We start from the raw sequence: 21,757 nt of genomic DNA, 5'->3' as shown, positions 1-21,757 counted from the left end.
ACTACAAATTCCATCAAACCATCCCGTTGGCCATTCTGGATGGGGATGATGGGAGTTGTAGTCCAGAAGCAGCTGGAAGGCTAAAAGGTTCCCCCAGCCCTGGTTTGTGCAACACGCTTGTGCAACACCCTTGCCACTGCATGGAACAACACATGTACCAGACCTTTGGATTTAGTAAGTAAACTATTTTAAACTTACTTAACAGGGTCTGTGGAGTCAAAGTGGTGATTATGCCTTAAAAACAGGAGACTGGGCATCATTTATTTATTATCATACGTCCATGGTCAGGGCAGTTAAAAGAAAGTACTTCTTCACATAGCACATAGTTAAACTATGGAACTCTCTCCCACAGTAGGCAGTGATGGACACCAACTTGGGCAGCTTTAAAAGAGGATTGGACAAATTAATGGAGGAGGAGATGATCAGTGGCTAGTAGCCATGATGAATATTCTCTGCCTTCACAACTGGAGGCAGCAGTACTTCTGAATACCAGTTGCTGGAAACCACAGGAAGGTAGAGGGCTCTTGTGCTCAGGTCGTGCTTGTGGGCTTCCCATTGGGGCATCTGGTTAGCCAAGGTGAGAAGAAGATGCTGGATGAGAAGGGCCATTGGCTTGATCCAGCAGACTCTCCTTGTGTATTTATGGATCCCACCTCCCTTTTAATCACAACCAGCACATGAGGTAGGTTAGTGCCGAAGTCATCCAGAGCTTAATGGCCTCACCAATCCAGTGTGCTAAGTGGGAGTAGCCTGTTGCTTAGCCAGTGGTCAGAAGTGACGGGGAGCTGTAGTCCAGCAAGGGACATAGACCGATAGTTTGGCTTCTACTAAGGCAGGTACTTCTCTAGGTCTCAGAATGGTCTGCATCAACTGGTAGGAGTTCTCTGTGATTTTAGCTAAGAAGGTTCTCGCAGCCCAACCTGGAGATGCCAGAGATCGAACCTGAGACCTTCTGTATGCAAAGCAGATGCTCTGACACCGAGCTACAGCCCTATCTCCCTAAGCAACTTCTGGAGACCCACAGGTTTCCTCTCTCTTGCACCGCGTGCCCCAGTGAATCTCTCAAAGGCCTTTTGGTGCCCTCCAACTCAGCCCAGGTGGAATACAACATGGGTGGACAATGTCATGTAAGTCAGTAGGTCAGCAGAAGAACAGAAGGTTCTAGGTTCAATCCCTGGCAGCAACATCTCTAGCAAAAACAGGATCTGGAGGACCTTCAGAAAATGTTGGACTCCAGTTATCATCCTCCTCCTCCACTGCCTCTGCTGGCTAAGAGCTGGTGCAACATCAGGAGAGCCACAGCTTCTCCCATCTGTAAGCCACAAAGATCTCAAGGGAAGAGGCTCTCCTTTGCCTAAAAGCTCCGGAAGCAGCTACCTGTCAGGGACTGGACAGAGGAGGAATGGTGGAGTCTGCCTCCCCAGCCTGACCCTTCCAGAGAAGAAGAAGACCATTCACAATTACTACAGGGGTTTGAGGAAGGTCACAGCTCAGAGGCAGATGAGGGGGAAAGCTGGGAAATAATGGGAGAGGAGGAAGAGAAACCACTAGGAGGGCAATAGCTGACGGACACAGTGTCTTAAGAAAGCATTCCAGAACCCAGCAAGCCTTGAAAGTAGGAGAGCAAAGGTCTCAGAAGCAAAGGGCCCTCAGCACCACCTGTAGAAGAGATGATGAATGAGGAAGTGGGAGAAAAAGGGGGTGGAGAGTCACTCAGGACGACGCCATTATTCCGAGAGGCTGCGTTCTGTAAAAATTGAATGAAAGCAGATGGTAAGCACTTTTCCTTGTCTGACCCGTTCCTGGCAACCTGTTGTGGGGGTTGTTTCCCCTGCTGCCTGACACTACCCAACGGAAGAGACAATACTGGTCTGGATAGACCACAGGTCCATCAAGGCAGATTTGTACGTCAGCAAGTGAACATGTAGCTGTGGGGTGAGAAGACCCAGGGGTGGCTCCACACACCCCTTTTCCGGCACGTGGGGGTGTCAAAGCCGGGCTGCGAGGTCGCACGGAGCTTCAGCGAGATTTCAGCGTCACCTCCACCGGGAAATGGTCGCTGATGGCCAGAGCCTACATGGGAGGAGAGAACAACAGGGAAGCTCAGAGCATCTCTTGTCACCAAAACACAGTGTTTTCCCACCATGCACTGCGAGCCCCAGGAAACTCTGTTTGGACCAATGGCTTAAACTGTGAATGTGACTTACCTCCTCTTGGCTCAGCTTGAAGGTCCTCTGGAAGTCAAACACTTGGGCCGAATTGGGATCAATCCACTTTCTCAGCTTTGAACCGCTCACGACAATCCTAGGACATAAAAGGAAAGAAATGGAGTGGTCCTCTCCCATTTTGGGGGCAGCTGAGGCTGCCCAGGATCCCTTGCTCTGGGATCATCTGCCGCCTTTTGATGCTGAGTGTCCTTCCAAGAGTGGGAAGAGGAGGAGGAGGAGAAGAAGCAGAAAGAGGAGATGTGGCTTGTTGTGGCAGCTGGGAAGCCTCAGTGGGCCAGTTGTGGCTCTTGGTCAAGAGCCCTACTGGGGTCTAAAGATCTATCACCACTTGGGGGCTCGGCCAACCTCACCTGTCATAGGCGCAATTGGAGTTGCCCACTGTGGTGTCTACAGAGTCTGGGATGAGCCACTTGAAAACCTCGCTGGTGCGCAGGCGGATGGAAGACCAGGCGTTCATTCCCACGTAACTGCAGTCAGCGTTGAAGTCTCCCAGGAACATCATGTTCTACAAAGGGAAGAAGATTCACTGCTGGGAATCGTAGGCGGGGAGAGAGCACAGCTGCGCCCGGATCCTGACTGTAGGCTTCCCCACAAGCTTCTGGTGGGCCGCTGTGGGAACAGAGCTCTGGCTAGGTGGGCCATTGGCCTGATCCAGCAGGGGTCTTCTTATATCCTGAAGGTGGGTCTAATGTCCTGTCTCCAACAGTGGTCAGCAAGGTGTGGGATGGGTGGAACAGAACATCCTGTTCAAGGGGCTTGGCTCAGGGGTAGAGCATCTGCTTTGCAGAGGTCCTTGACCCGGAAACTGCAAATAATCCAGAATGCGGCAGCTAGACTGGTGACTGGGAGTGGCCGCCGAGACCACATAACACTGGTCCTGAGAGATCTGCATTGGCTCCCAGTACGTTTCCGAGCACAATTCAAAGTGTTGGTGTTGACCTTTAAAGCCCTAAACGGCCTCGGTCCTGTATACCTGAAGGAGCGTCTCCACCCCCATCATTCAGCCCGGACACTGAGATCCAGCGCCGAGGGCCTTCTGTCGGTTCCCTCACTGCGAGAAGCAAAGCTACAGGGAACCAGACAGAGGGCCTTCTCGGTAGTGGCGCCCGCCCTGTGGAACGCCCTCCCATCAGGGGTCAGAGAGATAAACAACTACCTGTCATTTAGAAAATACCTGAAGGCAGCCCTGTTTAGAGAAGTTTTTAATTTGTGACTTTGTATTGTATTTTAGTATTTGTTGGAGGCTGCCCAGAGTGGCCGGGGAGACCCAGCCAGATGGGCAGGGTATGTATGTATGTATGTATGTATGTATAAATTATTATTATTATTATTATTATTATTATTATTATTATTATTATATCCCTGGCATCTCCAAAACAGGGCTGGGAATGTATCCCATTGGAAACCCCAGTCCAGGGTGGTTCAACCTGTGGCCTGAGGGCCGCATGCAACTCCTTTTTTTTGGACAACATTCAACGAAAAGAATATTAACTGTTAACAAAAGCACATACATCCGTCCCCCACTTGTCAATGATCTTCAAGTAGACGTCGTAGAGGGCATCGATCTCTGCCACAGCGTCATTTGGAGCTGTGTGGAGGGGAATCAGTACCAGCTCGTCGTCTTCTGCAAAAGAACCAGGGTTAGCACAGGGAGCCCTTTCATTCCCTTGCAGGACTCAGGTGCCAGGAATGTTCTCCAGAACAGTAGTCAGTGGATATGGGGAACTAGGCTGGTCCCCTAAATCTTTCCTTGGCGCCCTCTTCCCAAAGCCCAGGAAGCTTCTGCCCAGCTTAGGGAGAGAGGCGTGATGCTCGCATGTGCGACTCGTGATGTCATGTGTGGGGTGTAGCCCCCCCCATCGCCCTCACACTGTTCCCCTGGGGGGGAAATCACTGTATGCCACTGCTCCAAAGGCACATAGGCAAGACTACTGACTTCAAGGCTTTTCTAGAGGGGCGGGATTTGCCAATCTGGAACACTTTGCCATCCCATCATCGTCATTTATTATTTGCATGCTTCTCGTCTGACTGAGTTGCCGCAGCTGCTCTGGGCAGCTTCCAACAAAATAATTTAAAAAAACAATAAAACCGCAAACCTTAAAAAGCTCCCTGCACAGGGCTGACTTCAGGTGTTTTCTAAAAGTCAGGCAGATGTTTATTTCCTTGACATCTGGTGGGAGGGCATTCCACAGGGCGGGCGCCACCACCGAGAAGGCCCTTTGCCTGGCTTCCTGTAACCTCACAGTGAGGGAACCACCAGAAGACCCTCGGAGCTGGACCTCAGGGTCTGGTCTGAACGATCGGGGTGGAGATGGTACTCTTTTTTTGTACTTCTGGTGATGAACCTCACTTTGCTTCTTTCCCATTCTGCCTGCCCGGCGCATCCATTCGGACCTCCTGTTCTCGATCCCGTTTGCCCACCTGAGTTGTAAGCCAACCTCTAGCCCAGGAGTCCCCAAACTGAGGCCCGGGGGCCGGATGTGGCCCAATAACCTTCTAAATCCGGCCTGCAGACGGTCCGGGAGTCAGCTTGTTTTTACATGAGTAGAATCAAAATAAAAAATTCTTTCCAGTAGCACCTTAGAGACCAACTGAGTTTGTTCTTGGTATGAGCTTTCGTGTGCATGCACACTTCTTCAGATACAGTGAAACAGAAGTCACCAGATCCTTAAATATAGTGAGGGAGTGGGGAGGGGTATTACTCAGGAGGGTGGTGGGAATGAGTAGAATGTGTGCTTTTATTTAAAACTCATCTCGGGGGTATTTGTGGGGCATAGGAATTTGTTCATTCCCCCCCCAAAAAATATATAGTCCGGCCCCCTACAAGGTCTGAGGGACAGTGGACCGGCCCCCTGCTGAAAAAGTTTGCTGACCCTTGCTCTAGCCCCTTGAGCTCCCAAGCAACAAATGCCCAGCCTTGGCCTCACATGGAGTTTGGGCTATGGGGCTATGAAGTAAATGGGTGTGTGTATGTGTGTGTGTGGGGGGGGGGGATCCCTTCTGTTTTACTCACTGGAGTTGAGAGGTGAGAACTTGACAATGAAAGGCGGTCTGCTGAAGGCATTGCTTTTGTCTGAGTACTGGTACTTGTCCACAACAGAGACGCTCTTCGTCCTTTATAGAAAGCAGAGGGAGACACAGTCAGCAAAGGAACGAGGCAGGCACACCCCGGTCCGAATTACCAGGTAAACTGGGAAAGGAACTGCATCCCATTGTTGATTAAGCCCCCTATTGTGAACCCTATCCAGCGAACACAATCTGCAAGTGGAACTGTGGTCCTCTGTATCCCTGGTGTATGGAGGAGGAGATTATCCAGGGATTGTCTACCCAATGCTTGTGTTTGTAACTGCTGTTTCTTTATGCTCTGAGTGCTTAAACGGCTCAGGACCTCCATACCTCAAGGACTGTCTCGTCCCATATAAACCTACCCAGACCCTGAGATCTCCTTCTGAAGCCCTCCTTTGTGTGCCTCCTCCTCGAGAGGTCCGGAGGGTGGCAACACGAGAACGGGGCCTTCTCTGCAGTGGCTCCCTGTCTGTGGAATGCTCTCCCCAGGGAAGTTCACCTGGCGCCTTCATTATGCACCTTTACGCTACAGGCAAAAACGTTCTTTTTTAACTGGGCCTTTGGTTGATCTGATTTACATCCTATGCCCTTTTAAAATGTGTTTTTTTTGGGGGGGCGGGAAGGCTATTGGGTTATTGTTTTCATTACTGTATGCATTTTGTGGTTTTATATTTTGATTTCATTCTGTGAACTGCCCTGAGACCTCTGGGTATAGGGCAGTATAATAATAATAATAATAATAATAATAATAATAATAATAATAATAATAATAGTGCTTTTTGCAGTTCTGAAGATGGGTGTACCCGCATGAGAAAATGTGAGTGGGAGAGTACAATTTGGAACCTAGGAATGTACTTGTTCACAAAGCACTGATTTGATTTGATCCAGCACCTGTAGAGGAAGAGGTACATTTCCCGGTAGTTCTCCCGTCCCAGCGACTCGCTGATTTCGTAGGCGTAGTTGTGCTTAGAGGCACTGCGGAGCAAGAAGAGGGAGAGGAGAAATCAAGGCAAGCCAGAGAAGGACGTGTGCAGAGCAGCAGTTTAAGTACTCTGAATTAGTTAAGCAGAGTTGGCTTCTAAAACAAGGCAGACCCCCCCACCCCAACCCCCACATCACCTGCCAAACCCTTTCCCATCCAGCTGTCGCATCCTAAGCAATGGAAGCCCAGGTGGGAACACCTGTAGGCCTCTTGAAGAATAGCTAGACCTGCACACTGCATGGATCTCATAGCAAAAGCACCTCCTGGATCGGGCCCACCTCACCCAACCTCCTGTTCCCGACTAAACACCCGGAAGAACTTTGTGTAAGAGCTGTTTGACAGTGGAACGGGCTCCCTAGGGAGGTGGTGGACTCTCCTTCCTTCTTACGCAGAGCTTGAGTGGCCACCAGTCATGGATGCTTTAATTGAGATTCCTGCATCAAAGGGGGCTGGACTAGATGACTCCCGCAGTGGCCAACCAAGCACCTCCAGGAAGCCCATCAGAAGGCAAGGAGGCTGCAGCGCTCTCCTGCTGTTCTCCAGACACTGACTTTCAGTGGCACTCTACATCTGACCCTAGAGCCTGCTGCTTATTTTTGTGAAGCCTAATGGCACCGACATTGCACGGCTTGGCTGTTCTGCCTATATTTTCCGAGAAAGGAAACTGGTCCCCGAGCTCACTCTCCCTAATTCGCTTTGTCTTCTCCCGTTGAGAAACAATCCATCGCCGCCTTCTCTCTATCCCACCCTGCCCAAAGACTTCATGGAATGTTTTAATGGAAATTCTCTTTATGTTATGGTATTGACATATGGTTTGGTAATGGATAATGGTTAATGAATAAGAAATATAATTGTAGGGAGTATAGGAGGAAGGGGGGGAGAATTAAAAGGAAAATAATTACAAAATGGATGTAAAGAAATTTGGAATTAGGCAATGGAGGTTCAGGAATATAGTGAATGCAGAGGATAGGTTATAATGATAAATAAGATGTGTAAGATGAATAACTATTTAGTAAAAGAATTAAATAAGAAAAATGTGAGAAGGAGGAAAAGTAATATGGGGGTTAATTGGCAATAACTGTGAATTAGGGTTAATCTGGAAATCAACGGGGGGGGGGGAATCGGGGAAGTCGGAAAAGGTAAAGATGATATGTGCAAAGTAAGTGGTTAAATTGGGAAATAATTGTTGATCACCCCAGTGAGAGGGGGGGGGGTTGTTTTGTATGCTCCCCTTAGTGAGAGAAAGGGGAGTTTGGAAAAATTTAATCATGTATTGTAATTTGAATCTAATTGGAAAAACTCTTAATAAATATTATTTAAAAAAAAACCAAAGACTTCATGGAATCATAAAGCTGGAAGGTACTACTCCAACCCCCTGCAATGCGGGAATCTTTTGCCCAAGGTGGGACTCGAACCCACGACCCTGAGATTAAGAGCCTCCATGCTCTGCCGACTTGCCTGCAAAGACTGAGGCGTTACCTGTTGAGCCGCTCCAGCAATTCACTAACAGCGCTCAGGTCGGCATCCCGCACCTCTTGCACCAAGGCAATGTCGTACCGTGACAGGATCTGGAAGAAGCATGAATGTGTAAGAAGACCAGAAGGGCCCCCATTGGATCTGACGGAAGGTCCATCTTGTCCAACTTCTGGCTTCCCTCGGTGGTCAACACAACCCATCCCTTCTGCCGCTGCTGCTCCCCACCAACTGCTGTTCGGAGGTAGACTGCCTCTGAACATGGAAGCCCCGCTGATGTCACGACTAATACCCAGTGACTGGCCTCTTCTCATCTTTCTCTTCTGGGACTCCTTTTAAAGCCACATGAGACAGCAATCCCCACCACTTCTTGTGGCAGCAAGTTCCCCAGATCAGTTGTGTAAAGAAGAATTTCATTAGAAAAGCTCTGCTGGATCAGGGGAACGAGCAATAAATATGTTGGCCAGGGGTGTCCTCAGCTTGTGTTCATTGATTTCAGTGATTCTACTCTGAGTATGGCAAACATTAGAGCTGCTGGACAGTGGAACGGACTCCCTAGGGAGGTTGTGGAGGTTTTTAAGCAGAAGTTGGATGGCCATCCATCATGGAGATTCCTGCATTGCAGGGGGTTAGACTGGATGACCCTTGGGGTCCCTTCCAACTCTATGATTCTACAATTTGATACAATCTTTTGAGTAACTGAGCTGAGCTCAGGGTCCTTCTGCAGGAAAATCCTTCATTTCAGCAGTCTGTTTTTGGAGGATGGGGAAGAAGCCATCTTGCTGCTGCTATTCTTGCACAAGTGAGAGTCAGGAATCCCTGCCAATCTTAACTACCCATCACTCAGAGCTCTACCAGAAGATCCAGATTTCCCTTCTTCCCAAACCTGTCTGCTGCATGCAGTCGGGCTGGTGTTGGGTCTCTCATGCTGGGGATTCCGTCCTTGCAAAGCCCCGTTCTCACCTTCACAATAATTTCCGAGATCCCCTCATTAGACAGTTTGCTGTCTCCAAAGCTCTGGATGTTGAAGGCGCAGATCTTCAGAGGGGTGGCTGCCTGCATCAGGAAAGCCAGGGCAGAAATGCCCACCAGCAGCTTCATGGTACTTTCCCCTAAATGGGAGAGACGCGAGGAGAATATTTTAGTTGTGGGCTATAAGCATCAGCTACTGGGTCAAGAGAGGGCCCATTGGGGTGGCACCAGTTGTAGCTAATGCCCACTGAGACTGGTAGGGCAGATTGCAAGGAGCCCACCAGCAGATGGCGCTAGAGTGCATGGCAGGCAGGGCAACCCTTTCTAGCTTTGTCTCCATAATTATTATTATTATTATTATTATTATTATTATTATTATTATTATTATTATTATTTGTACCCCGCCCATCTGGCTGGATTTCCCCAGCCACTCTGGGCGGCTTCCAACAGAAATCAAATACAAAAATATCACACATTAAAAACTTCCCTAAAAAGGGCTGCCTTCAGGTATTTTCTGAATGTCAGGTAGTTGTTTATTTCCTTGACCTGTGATGGGAGGGTGTTCCACAGGGCGGGCGCCACTACCGAGAAGGCCCTCTGCCTGGTTCCCTGTAGCTTTGCTTCTCGCAGTGAGGGAACCGCCAGAAGGCCCTCGGCGCTAGATCTCAGTGTCCGGGCTGAATGATGGGGGTGGAGATGCTCCTTCAGGTATACAGGACCGAGGCCGTTTAGGGCTTTAAAGGTCAGCACCAACACTTTGAATTGTGCTCAGAAACGCACTGGGAGCCAATGTAGATCTCTCAGGACCGGTGTTATGTGGTCCCGGCGGCCACTCCCAGTCACCAGTCTAGCTGCCGCATTCTGGATTAATTGCAGTTTCCGGGTCACCTTCAAAGGTAGCCCCACGTAGAGTGCATTGCAGTAGTCCAAGCGGGAGATAACCAGAGCATGCACCACTCTGGTGAGACAGTCCGCGGGCAGGTAGGGTCTCAGCCTGCGTACCAGATGGAGCTGGTAGACAGCTGCCCTGGACACAGAATTAACCTGTGCCTCCATGGACAGCTGTGAGTCCAAAATGACTCCCAGGCTGCGCACCTGGTCCTTCAGGGGCACAGTTACCCCATTCAGGACCAGGGAATCCTCCACACCTGCCCTCCTCCTGTCCCCCAAAAACAGTACTTCTGTCTTGTCAGGATTCAACCTCAATCTGTTAGCCGTCTCCTTCCTGCTGAGTTCTACAAGGGCAACACAAAGGACTCGTCTGCACTATGTATTTAAAGCAGCATCGCACCAGTTAAAATACCCCTGGCTTCCCACAAGAAATCCTGAGAAGTGTTATTTGTTAAGGGCGCCGAAAGTTCTTGTGAGACCCCTGTTCCCTTCACGAGAGCAGCAATTCCCAAAGTTTCCTGGGAAGACGGACTAGTTGTTAAACTACTCTGGGAACTGTAGCTCCGTGGGGGGAATAGGGGTCTCCTAACATCTGTCAGCGCCCTTAACAAGCCACAGTTCCCAGGATTCCTTGGGGGAAGCCAAGGCTGTCGACAGTGGGGTGATACTGCTTAAAATGCATACCCGCCAACATGTTGAGTCCCAAAACTGGGACAAGCTTCTTCCCGTCTGTGCTTCCATGTGAGTCACAAGACCCACGCAAGATCATGGAGCCCAAAAGAGGTGCTATTTTTGGGGCTGTGCTCTCATGACACCAAAAATGTGTGTTTGGGGGGCACTGTGCCCACAAGTCCTGATTGACTAGCCCCAACTGAGTGGCACCATGATTTGACTGGACTGGAGGTTTGTATGTGCTTTCGTCATGACAAAATTGGTTCAAAACCGCTTGTTAAAAGACCACAGTGTCAACAACATGTAAATAACATTTCAGTCACTAGACTTGCAACGCAGATACTGAGTTGAATAGGATCCAAAAATGCAGCAGCCTGATTGGTCCTAGAACAATAGGATTGAGATTGCAGCAGCCTGATTGGTCCTAGAACAATAGGATTGAGATTGCAGCAGTGTGATTGGTCCGCAGGAGCCACCCAATCCAGCTCCAGGTGGAAGTGAATCCGCAACCCGATTGGCATACAGGAGTATCCCGGAATTAGCCAATCACGTGGGGCCCATTCTGTAAATAGTGTATATAAAGCAGACGTTTTGGGGGAACTGCATTCCTCACTACTATGAGCTGAATAAAGAGCATGAAATTCACACTTGACTCCGAGTATATCCATACAAGGGTTTAATATGACAAACAGGTCGTTCAGGTAATGCAAACGGGGTGTTGGCCACAAGTTTTTGTTTAAAGTTGTGTGCTTTCATACAGGTGTTTATATTGTGGGATGGGCGCTCCCCATGCGGGGTTTTTGTAGGGTCCTCTAGGGACAAGGGGATAACTGTGGCTCCCTTTGCATCTTCTCACAAACCCACCTAATTTGCACTTCCCAATGCAATATGTGGATCAAAACGAAAGATATTCTTTGAAATTTACACATCTCCACGTGCTGCGATGCACATCTCCAACCAGACGAGATATACAAATGTGTGCATATTAGTGGAAATATGAGTGCATTGAAAATGAAAAATCATCAGTGAAAAATCATGCAAAAATACATTATTTCAGAAGCAAAGTTGCTTGCAAAAATGTGTGTGTAGGGCAAAATTACATATACTTCTAAGGAGAAATGCATCCTGACACTTGCATGAGAAATAATAATAATAATAATAATAATAATAATAATAATAATAATAATAATAATAATTGCAAACTAATGCAGAAAGCGGGAGAACTGAATTAAGTTTGGAAAAATGAGGGTCTGTAATTGACAGATTTGTCCCTCCCTGCCATCCACAGATTATCATCTTCGAATGCTGCCCCGTATCTGCCATCCACTTAACCCAGGTTTGTCTTTTCCAGGAAAACTACAATAAATGAAAGCTCTCAGATGGAACCACACTTATTAGATTTCCCATGGGAAGGTAAATCCGGATTAAATGGGTGGGTGAGTGAAATACTCACTGCGGATCTGCAGCTGATAAACAATGGGGACTGCAAAAGAAACACTGGAACATCTGGAAGTGCCAAGAATATCCAGCGCACAAGAACTTGTTGATAATGCAAGAAGGAAACAACCAAAGCAAAAAAAATCAAAAGCAGGTTAATGCAAAATTGCAAAAATCCATCTTTAATCATTCCAAATGTTTCCATATAAACAAGCCTAAATGCAGGGAGACGGCAGCATAACAATATGGATATTCCATATCTTCAGTCTCGATGTTGTCCTTGTTGAGCTCAGCAGGGAGGAGGATGGAGGCGAAACTAGAAATAGTTGTCTCTGCCTATCATGGGCTCTTGTCTCTACCTCTGGTTTGGGCTCCCTGCATTCTGCCCCACAAGTCTCTATAGACATCAGCCGCCGCTTCCAGCTCTAAATGATGGCTGATAGGGTTGCCATAGGCCTGGGAATTCCCAGACATGTCCTCTCTTGGGAGTCCTATATGCCCATCCCAGGGCGGGGGGGGGGGGATTTTACATTTTAAAGCAAATGTCCTGGATTTTTGGTGGTTGTTTTGTTTTGTTTTTTAAGTGTGCTCGTGGTTCTGGTTCAAGCTCGGGTGATTTGGGCTCTGGCTCTAGCACGGCAGAGGGGCTATTGGGTGATTGCCCCACCCCAAAAAAACTCAACAACTTTTTGTGTCCGGATTTTGACCTCTTGAAATATGCCAACCCTATGATAGCATAAGAAGAGGGTGCTGGATCAGGCCAATGGCCCATCTAGTCCTGCATCCTCTTCTCGCAGTGGCCGACCAGGTGCCAGAGGGAAGCCCTGGGCAACTGGTCTTCAAAGGCATAAGGAACCTGACAACCTCAGGAAGAGCGCTGGCATCACCTCTTAGCCGATACAATGAGCGCAGTTTGCAGGGCCCGCTGACTGCTGAGAGGTGAGTGGCGTCTGTGTGTTTGAATCCGTCTTCGCTCGCCCAGGAGGAAATTCAGCGGGTCAGGAAAGCGTGCAGCTTCACACCTGAGCAACACCACCCTCCTGGATGCTCCACCTTCCAGGAAGGTGGCCTGGCTTGATGACCCTTTCATGCTTCCTGTCTGCACAACTTTCGTTCACTCCTTAGGCTTCATGAGTGATAAGGATGTCATCTATTTGCCCTCAAGGAAGGGAGGGAAGGGTGGTTCTCATTGTCTGGTGAGCGACTGCGTCTCTGTTGTTATTAGGCTGTCCGTCACTATGCTTCTTATTACGTTTTTATCATTGATGTTCTGCAATCCCAAGGGACGCAGGTGGCGCTGTGGGTTAAACCACAGAGCCTAGGGCTTGCCGATCAGAAGGTCGGCAGTTCGAATCCCCGCGATGGGGTGAGCTCCTGTTGTTCAGTCCCTGCTCCTGCCAACCTAGCAGTTTGAAAGCATGGGCGATTAGATAAGTAGATAAATAGGTACCACTCCGGCGGGAAGGTAAATGGCGTTTCCGTGCGCTGCTCTGGTTCGCCAGAAGGGGCTTAGTCCTGCTGGCCACATGACCCTGAAGCTGTACGCCAGCTCCCTCGGCCAGTAACGCGAGATGAGTGCCGCAACCTCAGAGTCGTCCACGACTGGACCTAATGGTCGGGGTCCCTTTACCTTTTAATCCCAAGGGAAGAGTTGGAAGTTGGCAGGGCAGGGTAACCCCCTGACCTGGTTGTTGTGAGTAAGGAGGCAGGCAGATGTGGAGTGGGTGAAGCGGATGGGCACTGCCCCATGTGCTAGCCTGCAGTGGGTATGTGTATGAACCCAACCTTTGCAGTTACGGCATTCAGAGGACCACCATTCACTAGCAATTCCTCCGGGAGTGCACCCTGGAAGACATGTGTCCCAGTTTGGGGTCTGAAAAAGTTGGCCAGCCGGCCACTGAGGGGAGTGAGTTGGAGACTAATCAAGTCCACCAGGCAGGAGGGAGAAGCCACGAAGGGGATCTCGGCAGGACCCCAGTGGCTTGGATGAGCTCTGAGCCAGTGACTCGCAGCTGCGTCTTGGTCTCGACATCCAGGCCGCTGGCTATGGCAGGTGTTGCCACGTCAGCAGAGATGTTCCCTCCGCTTCTCGAGGTTGTGGGGCTCTGGAATCTCTCCCAGTCGCAGTATCTTCCCAGGCTGAGAGCTTGGCAGGAGTTTCCTTCCCCCAAGGTCTCTGGAGGGAGAAGCTCTCAGCCAGACTCCCAAGGCCGACACCCAGGCCCCGGGCTGCGGTTGCTCACTTTCTCATCATCGCCGTCGCTCAGTGCGCTGAGATGATTGGCACCCTCCAGGAGTGGCTTGGTGTCTCTTGCAGCGAGCGCTGCTAAATCTTCCACCTTGCAAGGTGGAATTACGCTTCTTCAAAGGGGGAACGATTAGAGCTGCGCTCCCATCTCTCTCTTCCACAAACCAAGGGCTGCCCCTCGCCAAAAAGGGTACTCCATTAAGAAGAGCTGCAGCTCATGGACAGTGCATCCCAGCCTGGCAGCCTGGAGATGTGTTGCCGGTCAGTGTAGACAATACTGAGCTAGATGGACCAATGCTTGACTCTGAATCCTGTTGCCAACTCCTGTCCCTGCTGCTCTGAAGCCTTGCAGGCTCCGTCTTGCTCTGTTCTCTGTGTCGGAGGAAGGTGGTTGCCTCTTCCCACCTGGCAGGTGCATTGCAGGCAGTGGTTCAGCAAGATCATCCTGGCATCGCTCTGCTGGCAGGAGATTCTCCTGCCAAATGTTTGTTTAGTAGAAAAAACAACAACACCATGTGGGTGGAGATTGCAAGTTTATTTTGGTCCAGCCAGGTACTGTGGCACTTTACTCCTTCATTCCCAGAAAGGAGCAATAGACTATCAAACTTTTAAAAATCCACTGGACTACCTTGGGGATTATAAAGATCCCAAGAAGATTGCTGCTGGAGCAGACCAAAAAAACCTATCTACTCCAACATCCTGCTTACTTACAGGGATCAGTCAGATGCCTCGAGGAAGCCTGAAAACAAGGCAGGAGGGCTCTAGCCCTCTCCACCTGTTTCCCCCCCCCAGCAGCTGGTATTTAGAGGTAAAAAGGTAAAGGTAAAGGGACCCCTGACTGTTAGGTCCAGTCACAGACGACTCTGGGGTTGTGGCGCTATTCTCACTTTATTGGCCGAGGGAGCCGGCATCCAGCTTCTGGGTCTTGTGGCCAGCATGACTAAGCCGCTTCTGGCAAACCAGAGCAGCGCATGGAAACGCCGTTTACCTTCCCGCCGGAGCAGTACCTATTTATCTACTTGCACTTTGTGCTTTCGAACTGCTAGGTTGGCAGGAGCTGGGACCGATCAACGGGAGCTCACCCCGTCGCAGGGATTCGAACCGGCGACCATCTGATTGGTAAGCCCTAGGCTCTGTGTTTTAACCTGCAGGGTGGTTGTGAGGTTGTGAGGGTAGGTAGGGGATGAAAGAATCTGTCCATTTTGGCCTTCACCATTTCTCGTTTTCCCAGTCTTAAAACCTCTTCTCCACATTTCCATAGCAAATTATGACTATTGTTATTTATCAAAAAATCCTAAATGAAAATTCAACAGCATTTCAGGGAGAACTTCTCCTAATAAACACATTCTTGTTTGCAGTTTTGACTAATTTACATGGGTTGTTTTCCCCCCAAGCAAGTTCTCCAAATATAATCCATCTTTTTGTTGTTGTTGTTCCACTAATATATTCCTTTTTACGCACACTTCTCCCTAATGTATGCAATTTTGTAAACATCCTTTGGTTGGGGAACTGCACTGCAAAATTTTGGGGATTTTGTTTTTCTTTGTTAAATTTGCATACCACCCACAGATCTCAGGGCGGTTACAACATAAAATCAAAATATAAAAATTTTGAGGTACGAGCTGTGTTTTGGGGCTCCTGCATTGTTTGGGAAAGAGCAAATTGGGTAGGCGCACGTTAAAACCCTAACTAAATTGGATTTCTCCTCCATCCCTAAGCACCACCTATCTTGTGGCAGGGAGTTCCATCAGTTTTTCACGCCCTGTGCCCAGAAGGACTTGTTCTGATCTGCCCCTGAAATCTTTCTCACTGGGTGATCCCAAGTTCTAATATTATGATAGAGGAAGAAAAAGCCCCTCCAAAAAAAGGTCCAAGCCCCCCCCCCCAAAAAAAACCACAATAAAGTCAAAGAGTTTTTTTAAAAAAATAAAATGAACCAGCCCCTACCGTGCGTTCCACAGGCAGTGGAGAGATGGTTTGGAGGTGTTTCCAGAGCCTCTCTAGTCACTGACGCACCGTACGGTCTTGATGCCAAATCTTCCACAACTTTTGGTTCCTCACCAAGTTTTATGGATATGAAAGAGAGTCCCCACCCATCACACTGGTGCAATATCCGGCACCTCGCTGCAGTTTCTTTACATGGAATGCAGCAAGTTCCCATCTCTGGGCTGGGCGGGGCGGAGACACATTAATAAGCATTTTCTGAGCCTACATTTTATAAAAAACGCAAGCCTTACAGACTCCACCTTGGGAGAAGCTGGTTTATTGCATAACCTAGGACAGCAAAAAAACAAACAAAAAAAACCAAACTGTCAGGGTGGGATCCGACCGCTTGCCAAAACCACAGAGATTGCATTTATGATAGCTGCCTCCCCCAGCCCTCCGTGTCAAACAACTGCAGTTAGAAATCCAACAGGTGAAGCCTTTCTGAGGACGAGACATTTAATTTTTTATTTATACCTATCAAAAGATATGGAAAAGTTTATACCCAATACCAAGTCTCTTTTTATAATAGATAGACCAGAATATTATTGTTATCATCATCATCATCATCAACAACAACAACAACAACAATTTTTATTTATACCCCGTCCATCAGGCTGGGTTTCCCAGCATTTTAAAATGCTTTTAAAATCTAACCTAAAAAAGAAACTGGAGGAAAGAAAAGAGGAAAGGGGGGGGGGACAAAAAAGAGGAGAAAATTAGATCATAACACAGGGGTCAGCAACCTTTTTCAGCCGTGGGCCGGTCCACCGTCCCTCTGACCATGTGGTGGGCAAGACTATATTTTGAAAAATAAAATAAAAAATGAACGAATTGCCCCACAAATAACCCAGAGATGCATTTTAAATAAAAGGAAACATTCTACTCATGATTCCCGGACCGTCCACGGGCCGGATTGAGAAGGCGATTGGGCCACATCCGGCCCCCGGGCCTTAGGTTGCCTACCTCTGTCATAACACAATGTAAATTTTAACCCTTTAGTCCACATACATTCCCACTGTTCCATCTGAAGCCTTTCCGAGGATGGATCAAGGCTGACAGCTTCACCTGTTTAATTATTGCTTGCACAAGAGCTCAGACAGGGGCTTTTAGCTACCTCACAAATGCACTGTGAGCAGACATAACTCCTGGACTCCAGCCTCTCCCCCACCCACAAACACACGCACCATCACATCCATAAAGGCAGCTCTACCCAGCCTTGTGCCTTCCCAATGTTGTAGACTCCAACTCCCATCAGCCTCTGCTAGCATGCCCAATGGACAGGGTTGATGGGAGCCGGAGTCCAAAACATCCCACCAGGGATGGCTGGTCCAAGGATTGCGCCAACAATATTTATGGCGTTCTGCAACCCAGTTGGGAAATTTGGACCTGGCAAACTCGTGTGCAGTTCCTCATGGTGACTACGTTGGAGTAAAATGCCCTCCAGGTGTTTTTTTGGGGGGAACAAGGTGATTAAAATATAATTAGCCAGTGAGATGACAAGAAAATGAGTGGAAGGCAGGGAGGAATCTCGGCATAACCTGAAAAGCAGCTTTGAGGGGTGGTTGTGATGGTTCAGAGGTGGCTTTAGCTCTGCGGTGCATCATTTGGGCTAATTTAGGCAGGCAGAGGATATGACCCCTCACTGCCACTGTGCTTTGCCCCACCTATAAACCATGGATGGGGAGCCATGAATGGGAGAAGAGAACACGCCAATCTCAGGTTCTCTCAGTTTCTCATTTTCCCAGTCTTAACTTTAGTTCTCCGTATTTCCACATCAGTTTGCAATTTTGTTTATTTTTAAGGTCCTCGTGAAAATTCACCAGCATTTCAGTGCAAACTTCTGCTAATGGACACATCTTTGTACGCAATTTAATATTTATTTATTTATTTATTTATACCCCGCCCATCTGGCTGGGTTTCCCCGGCCACTCTGGGCAGCTTCCAACAGAATGTTAAAATACAATAATCTATTAAACATTAAAAGCTTCCCTAAAAAGGGCTGCTTTCAGATGTCTCCTAAAAATCTGGTACCGTATTTTTCGCTCCATAGGACGCTTCGGACCATTGGGCACACCTCATTTTTAGAGGAGGAAACAAGGGAAAAAATATTTTTCTGGTTTTCCTCCTCTAAAACCCATGGTTTTTTTTTTTTGAGAATCAGCTCAAAGTTTTACAGCTTTTTTTTTTGCAAAGGATCAGTTCAGATTTGTGCAGCTTTTGCAAAGGGGGAAAAGCATTGCTTACAAAACAGTAAGCACCACTACAGACCAGTAAGCACCAGTAGAAGCCAGTACGCACCAGCAAGTAATAGGAAGCAAGAGGAAAGCAAACCAGTACAAACCAGTAAGCACCAGTACAAACCAGTACGCACCAGCAAGCAATAGGAAGCAAGAGGAACAGGAACCAGTATAAACCAGTAAGCACCAGTACAAACCAGTACAGACCAGTAAGCACCAGTAGAAACCAGTACGCACCAGCAAGCAATAGGAAGCAAGAGGAACACAAACCAGTACAAACCAGTAAGCACCAGTACAAACCAGTACAGACCAGTAAGCACCAGTAGAAACCAGTACGCACCAGCAAGCAATAGGAAGCAAGAGGAACACAAACCAGTATAAACCAGTAAGCACCAGTACAAACCAGTACAGACCAGTAAGCACCAGTACAAACCAGTACGCACCAGCAAGCAATAGGAAGCAAGAGGAACACAAACCAGTACAAACCAGTAAGCACCAGTACAAACCAGTACAGACCAGTAAGCACCAGCAAGTAATACAAAGCAAGAGGAAAGCAAACCAGTACAAACCAGTAAGCACCAGTAGGTAATAGGAAGCAAGAAGAAAGCAAACCAGTAAGCATCAGCAAGTAATAGAAAGCAAGAGGAAAAGTAACAGCCCCAAATGGCTGAAAAACTCAATTTCCCAGGATCCTCAATTTCCCAGGATCCTACTGTGCAAGGGGCCTGGGTGGGGCAGGAAGGGAGCTATCTCCCTTATCTCCCTCCCGATCTCCTGCAATCAGCTGTTGAGCGGGTTCTTTTCAACACTCTCTTTCCCTCTTGTTAGCCTTTAGCTCTTTCTAAAACAGAAAAAGCAGGATCTGCCTTTCCTCCCTGGGCAATTTGGCTCCAGGGACCATGCATTCGCTCCATAAGACGCACAGACATTTCCCCTTACTTTTCAGGAGGAAAAAAGTGCGTCTTATGGAGCAAAAAATACGGTAGTTTGTTTTCTCTTTGACATCTGGTGGGAGGGCGTTCCACAGGGCGGGCGCCACTACCGAGAAGGCCCTCTGCCTGGTTCCCTGTAACTTGGCTTCTCGCAGTGAGGGAACCGCCAGAAAGCCCTCAGCGCTGGATCTCAGCGTCTGGGCAGAATGATTGGGGTGGAGACGCTCCTTCAGGTATACTGGACCGAGGCCATTTAGGGCTTTAATGGTCAGCACCAACACCTTGAATTTTGCCTGATACACACATTTTTCCAAATCGATTCCCACTAACACAACATACTTTTGTATGTTACTTTTACTTGTATATGAACCTATGTCCATGCATTCCTCTAGCACAGGGGTCAGCAAACTTTTTCAGCAGGGGGCTGGTCCACTGTCCCTCAGACCTTGTAGGGGGCAGGACTATATTTTTTGGGGGGAAATGAACGAATTCTTATGCCCCACAAATATCCCAGAGATGCATTTGAAATAAAAGGACACATTCTACTCATGTAAAAACACGCTGATTCCCAGACTGTCTGCAGGCCGGATTTAGAGGGCAAATGGGCTGGATCCAGCCCCCCAGGTCTTAGTTTGCCTACCCATGCTCTAGCACATAGAATCATAGAGTTGGAAAGGACCACAAGGGCCATCCAGTCCAACCCCCTGCCAAGCAGGAAACACCATCAAAGCATTCCTGACAGATGGCTGTCAAGCCTCTGCTTAAAGACCTCCAAAGAAGGAGACTCCACCACACTCCTTGGCAGCAAATGCATTTCTATACATATGCATTTCTGTACATACTTATTGGCTGGAAAACGGCTTTGCAAAATTCACATTAGGGTGAATTTTGAAGGATCGCTGTGTTTCAATTTTTGCATTTCAGGTGGTGCAGATTTGGTGGGTTTGCCTTCAAATGCAAACTGAATGGAATTTCTCCCCTGCCCCTGCCCCACAGTGACATCCACACCACACATGTGAAGCCCTCTTAAATCATTCAACAATAATGAGTTCCTCCGAAGAGTCCTGCGAATCCTAGTGTAGGGTGCTGAGACTCCTTCGTAGAGCTACAATTCCCAGCACCCCGAACAACCTATAATTCCCAGGATTTTTTTTGAGGGGGGGAGCCATGACTGTTCCCATGGTATGAGAATGCTTAAAACGCATGATTTGGCTGCGACCCTAAAGTGGCTAAATGATTTCACGATGCAGTCTTGCAAAAAGGACTAGGAGTGGAGTCTTTGCAAGTTCTTCTTTGCACAGGAGGTGAGAATTCAGGTTTCCGTGTGTCGACCACAATTGCAAGACTTCCCATTTCACAAAGGAGAGGCGTTACACATCATCTGGTCTGGGAAGAAGCCTGCTTGCCACACTCAGCTAATTTTCCCCACTGGCTCCCTTCACCCTACTTGGCTGTTAGCTATGAGTTGGAATAGTAAACCCGGAACCAGGAATATGGTCAGGATGACAAGGGATGAGCCAGCCTGTCAATCTCCGTTTCTCATTTTTTTCAATCGTAAATTCAGTTCTGCAAATTTCCATACCAGATTGCAATTTTTGAAAAAGTGCTCTTGAACATTTGCCAGCGTTTTAGAGTGAATTTACCCTAATACAGTATACACATTTTTTTGGGTATGCAATTTTGTCTAAGAGGCATGCTTTTGTACAGCATAACCCTAATGTAATGTAATTTTGTATGTAACGTTCGCTAATATATGCATTTACACGCACATTTTCCTCTAACGCACACATACTAGTGCACACATCGTTTGGCCGGGGAATTGCATCGCAACCTTTGGGTAAGTCCAGATTTCGAAGGGTAGTTGCGTTTCGGTTCATATATTGTTTTGGAAAGAGGCCAATAAGAATGCAGTAGTACCTCGGGTTAAGAACTTAATTCGTTCTGGAGGTCCATTCTTAAACTGAAACTGTTCTTAACCTGAAGCACCACTTTAGCTGATGGGGCCTCCCGCTGCCATTGCGCCGCCAGAGCACAATTTCTGTTCTTATCCTGAAGCAAAGTTCTTAACCTGAAGCGTTATTTCTGGGTTAGCGGAGTCTGCAACCTGAAGCATCTGTAACCTGAAGCGTATGTAACCTGAGATACCACTGTATAAGACAAGGCCTGCTAGATCAGGCCAATGACCTATCTAGTCCACTATCCTGGTGAGTACTTAAGGTTCCCAACCCCTATAGTTATAATTTGCAGGTAGCCATCTGATCTTATTTTGATTTTAATCCGATTTTAAGCTGTATTTCAGTCGATTGCTGAATTTTATGTCTTAATGTACAGTCATACCTCGTGTTGCGTACGCTCCGTGTTGCGTACGTTCAGGATATGCACTCCTGCATCCCGGAAGTGTTTTCCGGAGCGCGCCGGGACCGCCGGATGTGCAGAACGCTTCTGCGCACTTCGCGCATGCACAGAAGCGCTCAAATCGCGCGGCTTCCGGTTTTTTGGGTTTTTTATTTTTTACGTGCGTTCGAGTTACGCATGCCCGCGTTACGCACGGCGACCCGGAACGGATTGCGTGCGTAACCCGGGGTTCCACTCTATTATATATTTTGATGTTAGCCGCCCTGAGCCCAGTTCTG

General features: G+C 48.1%; 1 protein-coding gene across 1 annotated transcript; it reads right to left on the bottom strand.

Annotated features, from left to right (window-relative positions):
* Nucleotides 1-1,664: 1,664 nt before the first annotated feature.
* On the bottom strand, nucleotides 1,665-15,995 carry DNASE1L2 (deoxyribonuclease 1 like 2). Its single transcript, XM_033167938.1, has 9 exons — nucleotides 15,917-15,995; nucleotides 8,713-8,861; nucleotides 7,756-7,844; nucleotides 6,186-6,269; nucleotides 5,242-5,342; nucleotides 3,740-3,852; nucleotides 2,579-2,733; nucleotides 2,208-2,304; nucleotides 1,665-2,073 (listed from the first exon to the last, which is right to left on the bottom strand). Exons 2-9 carry the CDS (start codon nucleotides 8,848-8,850, stop codon nucleotides 2,020-2,022), a joined length of 831 nt encoding a protein of 276 aa, XP_033023829.1. The 5' UTR covers nucleotides 8,851-8,861; nucleotides 15,917-15,995; the 3' UTR covers nucleotides 1,665-2,019.
* Nucleotides 15,996-21,757: the final 5,762 nt, after the last annotated feature.

The sequence above is a fragment of the Lacerta agilis genome, chromosome 13 (genome assembly GCF_009819535.1).
Source record: "Lacerta agilis isolate rLacAgi1 chromosome 13, rLacAgi1.pri, whole genome shotgun sequence".
NCBI classification, from domain to species: domain Eukaryota; kingdom Metazoa; phylum Chordata; class Lepidosauria; order Squamata; family Lacertidae; genus Lacerta; species Lacerta agilis.
This window is presented reverse-complemented; position numbering and strand designations above follow the sequence as displayed.